Below are 10,558 nucleotides of genomic sequence, written 5' to 3' on the forward strand. Positions count from 1 at the left end.
ACTGTTTTCAGCACCTCTCTCTATGGAGTTGAACTTTGTTATCGTCACCTTCCTTGGGGCGTGGAGGCATAGCCTTGGCACCCCCTTTTTGCCATCCAGCTCCTGCCTGCTGTGACCGGGCCCGGCTCTTTCCTGGATGGACAATCCTGTAGCTATGCATTCGCATTATTTACTTCTTATACTGCCAGCCCCTACGTGCACGATGGTCAATGATAGATATTCACAAGAATGGTTACGACCGAGTTTTACCTGAAAAATATAGAAAATTTGGGGTAAATTTTTGAGCCACAGGGAGACTGGGTGAATGCTGGAAGGACAGAGGTGCTGGCCTGGTCAATGTGACTGGAGCCAAGCGAAAAACAAGGGTGACCCTAAACATCTCAACTCTAAGGCCTTAATAAGCTCCCACTTTCTATTAGGATCAGATTTATACTCATACCATAAACGCAAATGTGCTTTGCTTTGTTTTGTTTTGTCTAAATTTTCAGTCATGGTTGGCCAGCCCTCTCTTTAATGAATCCTTATGAACAATTTTCAAATGTGGTGAGGTTACCAAAGTTCTTTCGTTCCATAAAATCTGCATTAACAAGGTCACTTACGCATCCACTGAAGGGCCCCTTTGGGTTGACACACCTCGTCATTAGGGTCTGGGTTCAGAGAAGCCATAATCACCTAAGGAAGGACCAGACGTCAGACAGTGTGTACTACAGAGGCACACCTCAGAGCCACCACGGCTGAGTTCCAGCCCCGCTGCAACAAAGCGAATGTCACAATAAAGTGAGTCCCATGAATTTCTTGGTTTCCCAGTGCATATAAAAGTTATGCTTACACTATACTGTATGTAGTCTGTTACACGTGCTATTGCATTATGACTGAAAAAACACAATGTATATAACTTAATTTAAGAGTATCACTAAAAAAATGCTCACCATCATCTGAACCTTCAGCAAGTCATCATCTTTTCCTAGTGGAGGATCTCGTGAAAATACAGCATCTGTGAAACGCAACACAGTGAGGTGTTCCTGTACTTCTCTGGGCTCACTTATTTCCACGAAGGCCCAAGCTGTATTGGCTGGATACTTACTGGCTGTGTGGGACAGTGTTCATTCTCCTTACTGTAACACACGTCAATTCATTTCCCTTGGTACACAGCCACTTACTCTGCATTGAAGGAACTGTGTGGTCATCAGACCTAACACCCACAGCATCCTTGATGACCTATGAACTGTAAGTTCCCCCAAACCCCACAAAAGAAGATAGCCTTCTGTTCAGAAAAGGATCTTCGTTTGGACATCAGGAATTCTAAGACTATGTTGAGGACGTGGTGACGCACGTGCGTCCTCTCTGCCCCTTCTCAGCGAGCGCTTCCTGGAAACTGACGTTGGCTTCTCCTCAGAACGCATGGCTACCTCGTTAGTGTGATTTGGGTTTCTGCGCCTGCCTCCAGCCACCTTTCGCAGCACCAAGAAAAAGGGGGAGCTTTCCTGCCCGGCAAGGTGTTCACTCTGGGCACCTTTCACAAACCCTGAAGCCAAAGTCCCCAGCCTGCCCCTTCCCGCTCCCTGGCACTTCCTGCTCATTGGACAGATGATATGAAATACTTAGGGGACCGCGTGTATTTCTGGAGGCTCAATTCAAACATCTTCCTTTAAACCCACACTTTAGACAGAGGAGGTAAGAGACCTGCTGAAACACCCACTTCCTGCTCCTTATGAAAGAAACAAACCACATACATCTGAAGGTGATTAATTGTCTTTATTGAAGGAAAACAAGAAGTCATCAGTCTCGTCATTATGGTAGAAATCTTGATATGTGTACATGATTGTCAAGGCAGAGAATCATTTGCTACGTAGGCCCATTCACAATTTTGCAGAGCCGCAAACCTATGTGGGTTAAACTTCTTGCAGTTTATTACATGCACAGAATAAATGCAATTCCCCTTCTTTTGGACAAGCATGTTTTTACGGAAACATGGAACCATTCACAAGCCTGGTAATAGCAGACGTGGGGACATTCCTGGGTTCAACGTCGGAAGCTTTTGGAAAACATGCTCAGTGCTGGGGAGCTGTGGGGGGCGGGGGAGGGCAGCATTGTGTGTGGTGACCAAAGCCAATTGAGAAATTCTTCCGAATTTTGATTCTGGACAGAATGTACCTTTTATGTCTTCCAACCTGAACATGGGACTAAGATAAATGTTTTTGGAAGCATGCGGCCCCACCTTTGAAAACAAATCTCTTCCGTTGCCATTTGGACAGCATCTCACTCAACTCGGAGGGCCAAGTACCCTGGGAAGGAGAGCGTGAACGTCCAAGCAGACCCCTATGCCCCAAAGTGCAGGCCCGCCCCGAGGGCCCGGGGGACCTCATTCTGTCCAGATTAAAGTTTTCCTTTAAGACTTATCTAGTGTTTGGGGCTTTCAAGTCCCTGGTAACACCTTATCGCTATGACTGAAGCCTCAAACACTCCTCTCATGTTCTTTTTTCCTGTCCATAAGAAAATAAAATCACCTCTAAGTAAAATGATTGCGTAAATAATCAGAAGACATAATCATTGTAGAAGAAGTTCCCTGGAGACCAAAAGGTTAAAAATAGATGTGATGAATGCAGAAGCGGCATTAGTACGAAGGGTGAACACGACAGTTTGTCCCTTTGGTGTAGAAAGGTAGAGAGAAGCCATTCCACATTTTGCTTTGTCCACAAAACAAGACCTGGCAGCCACATGCTGCGGGTTTGGCTGCCAAATGCACAGCCTTTGGGTTTGGAGAAGAGGGCCGCCCAGGGCCCCAGCCGAGCTGTCCTGCTGCAGGTGGCAGGGAGGGCCGAGAAGGCTGATGCGCCTCCCGCCTCCGGCCAGGCCAGGCCGTGGCTGGCATGCAGGACGCACTTCACTATGGGGCTGGCTCCCGCTGCGACCACGATGTGCAGGAACCACAGTGGAGGTTTGAGCTGAGTGGGCTCGGGCCTCTGTCTTCCGCTCACTCCTCCCGGCCTGCGGTCCGCGGTAGGGGTGTTCAAGCGGACGCATCTGCAGAATGGTTTTCTAGTCTTCAGGAAATAAGTCACCCTCCCTTTAGGAATCTGTTTGCCCACTTCACCTTTTCTATCTTAACTTTTTTGATTTTGAAAACCAAAGGATTGGAATACCTTTTTGCAAATGTCAGGTACATCTGCAGCCCCAACCTACGACCAGGTACCCCACAAAAGAATGGTGGGTTACATACAGGTATATACATTTTTTTTTTTTTTTTTGGAGACAAACTGAACAGTGTTTGGTCTGGAATGTGTTTAAGGAAAAGGCCAACTCCGCAGAGTGTGAGTAGAAACAAATGGCATTGTTTCAGAACATGCAAAGGCTTCGTGCACTGTTTGAGTCAGAGAACTTTCTTTCCATTTGCTGGAAGTGGGACCCTGGGAAAGAGCGCATCTTCTCTCTGTTTACAGACGTGAGGGGCTGCCCTTGCTGGCCCTTGCTTTCTTTTTTCATATTCGAAGGAAACCTGCAGTGCACTGTGGGAGTGGCAGGAAGTAGGGAGGGGTGCTGGCCAGAGCATAGGTGGCCACCCCACTCTCTTGTCTCCAGCCCTGGGGCGGTGGTGGTTCCAGTGCGGCCTCTCCAGCCTGAGACGATGTTGGCCAAAGCTCTGGGTGGCCCATGGGGCGTGGTGGCCAAAGCCTTAAATAATGGGTTTTCGCCACTGGGACAAGGTATTTTCTTTCTGTTCAAAATTGCTCATGAAACATCAAACTTCACTGAGAGAGAGAGGGTCAGTCCTCTGTCAGGAGGGGTCCTTTCGATTCCCTCCCTTCCGTCCCAGGTATCCTTGGCCTTCGTGTCCCCCTCTCCCACCCACAATCCATCTGGGACATGCTGTGTATCTGTGTAGACGAGTGACCAGGATGAGGTTAGAGCGGGGCAGGTAAACTGAGTCTGAGGCCATATGCTAATCCCTTTCGTCAGATGGCTCATGCTTCCTCAGTGCCGGCACCTGGCCTGCTCAGCTAAGGCATCTTCTTTTGACCCAGGCCGACTGCTGAGTTCCTTGGACACTATGCCAATAGCTAGCTAGAGAGTGGGACCCGCTCAACGGTCACAAGCCCCTGTGCCAGGGGAGCTGCTCTCTGTTCTTGCGGTGAGGTTTTAGAAGTGATGGAATCACCGCCTTAGTCAAGAACACAAAACCATGCCTGCTTTTGGCGTGCATGCTTTCTGCACAGTTCTTTTCATTAAAAAAAAAAAAAAAAGGGAAATTAAGGGGACACATCCTTTCCATCCTCCTGTGGAGCCAGGGGCAGTAAGAGGTGGTGAAAACTGTCCACTGCAACGGCCGTGAGTGCCTGTGGCACTGCTGTCAATCCACCTGGACACCTTCTTTCTGCAAGGGTTTTCCATGGTCGGTTGAGTGCCTGTCATGTAGGCGGGCCCTGCCCCTCTCAGCTCCAGCTGTCTCTGTCCCACCCCAATGCGACACTCCAAGACCCAGTGTGCCCGAGGGAGGGCAGCGAGCAGCCCAGACTCCAGGGGCCTGGTGAAGAGCAACAAGCTGCTGGTCTGTTGGGGACCGAACTCGCTGTTTCAGACAAGTGCTAGCTTCTCTCACGGCCTCACTGATGAAGATTAGGGAAGCGAGGGAGGGGCAGACAGGCAGGAAAGACCCTTTGAGAACACTATTTCAAAATGTGACATTCAGGTGAGAAGACAAATTCGCTTGCTCTGAGGAGGTGAGGAGACCCACGTGGGCGGTGGAGGTGAGCTCGGGGCTGACGGAAGCGTGTGCTAGGGCCGGGGGGACACACACACTGGCTTCACGGGCGGTATGCATGCGAAATGCTCAGCTACTACTGATGGCATGTGACATCAGTGAGGGTCCTAGGGCCTTGATGGCATGTGATATCAGTGAGGGTCCTAGGGCCTTGCCACCCACTCGACAGGTCTTAACAAGGGCACATTCTCCTCTCGTGTTCTGGTGAAGCATGAATAACACCAAACACTCAGGCTCTCTCCATAGGGCAAAAGTTCTTCCATATGATGGCCATTTTCTCCTCTTCCTACATCAATAGGAAATAATCTACGTCTGGTGGCATCGAGACCGTATGGACTTGCCTGATGTCAAGTTCAACCTCTGGACTGGAACCAGTCACCGTGTCCTTCTTGCCCTATATTACCGAGACCTGATGTGCTCCGGGCTGAGCACGGCCAAGGGCTGACCCGCACCGCAAAAAGGACGCCTGCAACAGGGCCCGTCTCTCAGCCGCACTTTTCAGGTAAGACGTACTTTCAAACTCATTGGACGTAACAAGCACCCACACGTCAGCTCCAGAGAATAGTGTCACGAATAACAGACTTGGCTTTAAATGTTGCTTTCCCAGTGCAACTGACCGTGTGCTGCATGACACAAAGGGCTGATGACGATGCAGGTGCACAGTAGAGGTACCAAATTCTGGCGAGAGTGACATCTAAGTACTTGTTTTCTTATGCTGCAGGAACGTGAATGTTCCGTTGCACTTGTTAGCAAGCAACATCCTGCTAAGTCTGGAGAGATGCCTGTTTCCTCAGATTCTCTTTACAAGATTCATTATCATCCTTCTGAATGTGGGGGTTGATGCATATCCAACTCAGGGGACACCTGTTTCTTAACTGTGTCTATTGTTATTTTATAGACTTTTCCAGGCTTTTTATAGATTTTGAAGAGTGGTACCTGATTTCACTCTAGATACACGTGTGGCAGATACCAAGCAGGACTCCTGCCCACGACGCACGTGGGAACGGGGTGGACCAGCTGCCTTATGCACACCTGCACTCTGTCAAGGAGGCAGAACAGAGCTGCTGAGGCTAACAACACTGTGTGTGTGTGTGTGGGTGGGGGGGCGGCTATCCCTAAACATTATGCATGGACACAGGCCAAAGTGTGGACATGACAAAGATGGCGTAACCAACAGGACCTGCCAAGTCTGGCCAACTGCAGGAACAGGGCATGGGGACAACAGCTTGGAAAGTTGCTGGACCGTCAGGCAGACCTACCAGGACCACGGTGGGACTGAGCTGACGGTGCGGAATGCGGACTCACCCTCGCGAGGCCGTGCCAGCCAAGGGTGGGCTTTTGCGAAGCTGGCATTTGGAGCCACCTGCCTGCCTCTACAAGACAGCATCCTTGAGCCTCCTTGAAAGTGCTTTGCCCTGGGTTCCACACCACGACTGCTCGCTCCTGCACACCTACCCGCCACGTGGGTGAGCGACGTGGCCCGGTCTGCCTGGGACGTTGCAGGCCTGGCACTGAGAGTCCTACGCCCCGGGAAACCCTTCAGTCCTGGCAGACTGGGGCCTTTGGTGACCCCACTCTCGTGGTCTTTGGTTTTCAGATTGCCCTGGTCAGAGGGACAGCTTCGAGCGCCGGCTGGGCCTGGCTCAGGCGGTCTGTGCCATCACTGCAGTGGCCAGTGTCCTGCTTGTTTGGCAGGTCACCTCTCCTTACGACACCAGATCAATGGATTCTTTTCCAAGGCCATTTCCTTCTCCTCCTCCAGATAACATTCATACAAGAACAGAGTAAAAATGTGCAGACACAACTGATGTGAGTTGGAGGCCATTTTAAGTGTAAGATTAGAAACCCATTTTTAAAAAACACAGAGAGAGATTAATTTGAAAACTGCATAGCTGAGAGCAGAGCTTTCATGGGTTACCCCTCGTGAGAAACGGGAGCTGCATGGGAGGTTCCCTTTAAACGAAACGGCATCTTGCTCCTTGGTAAGCACATGGAAACATGCGCTGGGCGGGAGTCTCCTTCACAGCAAGTCCAGCCTCTGAAGTTCAGCCTGGAGGGAACAGGCTTCTTAATTTCTGACCGCTGATGGCAAGAGGCCCCTCGGGTTTCCAGCTGGCGAGGGGTTTGCTGGAGGAGCTGCCAGGAAAGGTTTTCTGCAGGTTCCCTCCCAAAGCGTCCTGGAGAGAGGACAGCTCTGCAGGACCGCTGAGCTGCCCTGCTGGAGAGCTGGCCCTCACGGAACGGGGCAGAGCGGGAGGGCGAGAAGTAAAGTGCACTCTTCATCTGGGAGACGGATTCTCCATCCTCTTGTTAGAATTTTAAAAAATACCTTGAAATTCGCCTTGGAGGAAAAAAAATCTCTTACAGGTTAACATAAAATTTACTACAATAAGCAAAAGATATATAGGACATGTAACTAAGAAGTATAAATTGCAAGGTCATATTTCTTAAAAGGAAAAAAATGAAACCCTAATGCACAATATTTACCAATACTTAAATAATCCAGTTGAAACCTTTTTGTCATTAATAAAAAAAAATACATCGTAGACGGTTACTTATACTAAGAAGGGCGGAAATGACAGGAATTGGGGAAAGGACGCGCAGGAAGTCCATTCCATCAAAGCTTCGCAAGATTCATATATACAGCACCAGATCCTATTAAATCAGCTCCCTTGAGTCAGTACAGTTTGTGAGAAATGAACACTTCAGAATTGCAGTATAAAATATGGCCATAAAAAACATCTGTCTTCCAGTCCTGTGCAGGAAGGCGCACCATGCAAGGTGGGATCACTCTGGAGCGGCTGGTGGCGCTGGTGGGCCCTAGAGACCCCCTTCCCTGGCCCCGCCTGAGGCCCCACCCCCCCAGCGTCCCACCTCCAGAGCCAGTCACTTGCTTCCGGAGTGCACTGTCGTCACAGTGGTGGGCCTCGGTCTCCGCTCCGCTCCCACTGCTGAGACCCCCGAGGAAGAGGAAATGAAACTACAGAGCGTGGAGGGTGCCAGACCTGCAGGGGACAGTGGACACAAGGGTTCAAAGCTTCAGGAGGAAATACTCACTCCCCGGCCCCCTGCAAGGATTTGTTGAGGGTGGGGAAGTCAGTCCTTTAGGCGCTTGATTCAAAGTTTTTAGTGCATAAAAAAATCAAGGAAAACATTTGCAATGTGTCCAAAACATCTTCTTCTGAGACCCAGCCCTGCCCTCCTTTTTTCGTTATAACTCTTTTCTACTTGAGTAAGACATGGTTTAGCCACCCTAACATGACAGGTGCCATTTACTGAGCACTTACTACGTATGAGGCCTCGGGCTAGGTGTTGAATGCACACTGTCATTATGAGACCTGTTTCTTACAGCAGCTCCATGAAGTAGGCATTTTAAGAATGAAGAGAAAATGTGCTACCCCTTCTGACCCCTGCTTGGTGAGTGGTCTGTACTTTTGGCTAAGACATGTTTGTGACACAGAGCACATTGAAACGGGGCTGTTTTTCTATTCCTGTGTGAACTCAGCAACACTCTAGCCTGGAAAAATCCCTCACAGACTGCACCACACCGGTCCCCGAGCAGATGTGCTGGGACCAGAAAGTCTGGGTGCGGGACAGCTTAGCTCCAGGGGTGCATGTCCCTCTGAACTTCGCAGGCTCAGACACAGGTTGAGCCATAAATAAACGATTAAGATGGCTTTGCCCTCAGTGACATAACTTTCCACACCGAGTGAAGGATAATGAACACTGCGATTACGTAGATTGCAAAGCCAATGCATTTCATATAAACCAGCTCCAGTTATCATCGTCCTCATCAAAAAGTATATCTGAAAAGTCAGTGACATCAGGCTGTCAGGAGTCTCTGCCATCCCCTCCTCAGCTCCTAAGAGTGACTCACAATGACAAGCAAATCAGAGGGCAAGCAGACAGACATGGACGTGCGGGACTGGAGCAACGGACTTCTCATAACAAATGGAAATAATCATATGTAGAGTTGTGTGAATATTAAAAAATTAACTTTGGGAATATAAGTTGGTACAGCCACTATGGAAAACAGTATGGAGATTCCTCAAAAAATTAAGAACAGAACTACCATATGACCCAACAATGTCTCTTCTGGGTATCTACCCTCAAATTTTGAAAACACTTATTTACAAAGATATATGTACCCCTATGTTCATGGCAGCATTATTCACAGTAGTCAACACATGGAAGAACCTAAGTGTCCTTCAGCGGATGACTGGATAAAGGAGATGTGATCCATATATATGATGGAATACTACTCAGCCATAAAAAAGATGAACCATTGCTGTTTGTGACAACACTGATGGATCTTGAGAGTATCATGCTAAGTGAAAGAAGTCAGACATGAAAGAAAAGAACCACAGGATTTCACTCGTATGTGGGATATAAAACAAAAAGCAACAAATGAACAAACAAAACAAACAAAAAAACAAACTCACAGACACAGACAACAGAATGGTGGTTTCCAGGGGGGAACAGAGGTGGGGGGAAGGCGAAGGGGGTAAAGGGGGTCAAGTACATGGCGACAGAAGGAGACGAAGCTTCGGGCAGTGAGCACACATTAGAGTATACAGATGTCATATTATAAAGATGTACATCTGAAACTTATTTAATGTTATTAACCAATGTTATTGCAATACATTTAATTTTAAAAAATATATAAAAACTCTATTTTTAAAAATTAAATCATGCCCCAGAGTTGCTGGGAGTACTAAATGGGATAAATTATTGAAAGTGCCTGATACACGGAAGGTACTCAGCAAATGACAAGTGCCCTCCTTTCCACCCCAGATTTGTCTTAAATGCCAATTGAAAAGTTGTTTTTGCTACATACGCACAATCTTTTTGGCTGGCCAGACTGAGGCTGCTCGAAACGCTTGCATTTGAACTGTCCAGGCTGCTACCAAGATGGAGTTTTCTCATATGCCTCACGACGGCTGTGGCATTAAATGCTTGCTGAAATTTAAGAAAGGAAAAAAGGAGACAAAATATTCTAGTTAATTAAAAAGATTCAGAATGTCAATTATTATTTCTCCTGTGACTCTAAGCATTTCAAACTTCTAAAAATGTTCTCATGATACTCTAGAAAGGAAATTTATATTGCCCCCTGTTTTAAAATTACATTAATGTATCTGATCCCTCCCCCCATCAAAATATATTTTGGAGATTTAAAAACATAGTTTTCTTCTGACGTAGTAAACATATGGAATAAATGTAAACCAATTCTCTATAATTTAAAAGAAGTGACTTTTAGAATAAAAGGCATTATAGTAATGTGGTACCTTAAAACGTAACATTTTACAATAGTTTTTATTTTCCTATGATTGGTGCTTTTGTCCCAGATAATAGCATTTCCTCTGAATAAAAGAGGTCTGGGTTATTAATTTTGTTTTTGTATGGTGGCTCTTAATTACCCACACGATTAGGATCACAGGCGGTGATAACAAAAACGTTGGTTTAAATCCATCACATTTTTACCAGAAAACACTGATGAGTGCAACTCAGATTTCCTGTTTTTTTTTCTCCTTGGTGTCACTTTAATATAAGTTGACTATTCAAAGTTCCAGCAAAGTGGAGAAAGACCATGTCCTTAAGACCCAGCGAACGAGTCAGAGCTCTCAGTAAGGCTGGTTCTGATCCTCAGAGGGGACTATCAAACCACAGACGTCACCCCTCTCACGCTGTGACACTCTTTTAAAGTCTGCATCATTATCGGTGAAAATTAGCAAAATTATTTGGGGGAGGTTCTGAGGATTTTCATCAAACTCGGGTGACTGTAACCTTTAGACACGAGAA

The 10,558-nt window shown here is 47.4% G+C and overlaps 1 protein-coding gene across 1 annotated transcript in view; it reads right to left on the minus strand.

Annotated features, from left to right (window-relative positions):
- Window positions 1-7,120: 7,120 nt before the first annotated feature.
- Window positions 7,121-10,558, minus strand: part of CAMK1D (calcium/calmodulin dependent protein kinase ID) — a 219,982-nt gene continuing 216,544 nt past the window's right edge. The window contains exons 9-10 of the mRNA XM_011359653.2: window positions 9,601-9,718; window positions 7,121-7,764 (exon numbers count right to left, since the gene is read on the minus strand). Coding sequence (XP_011357955.2) covers window positions 7,646-7,764; window positions 9,601-9,718 — 237 coding nt within the window. The 3' untranslated portion in view covers window positions 7,121-7,645. The remainder of the gene's footprint in view (window positions 7,765-9,600; window positions 9,719-10,558) is intronic.

Source organism: Pteropus vampyrus, unplaced genomic scaffold, assembly GCF_000151845.1.
Source record: "Pteropus vampyrus isolate Shadow unplaced genomic scaffold, Pvam_2.0 Scaffold49, whole genome shotgun sequence".
NCBI lineage: Eukaryota > Metazoa > Chordata > Mammalia > Chiroptera > Pteropodidae > Pteropus > Pteropus vampyrus.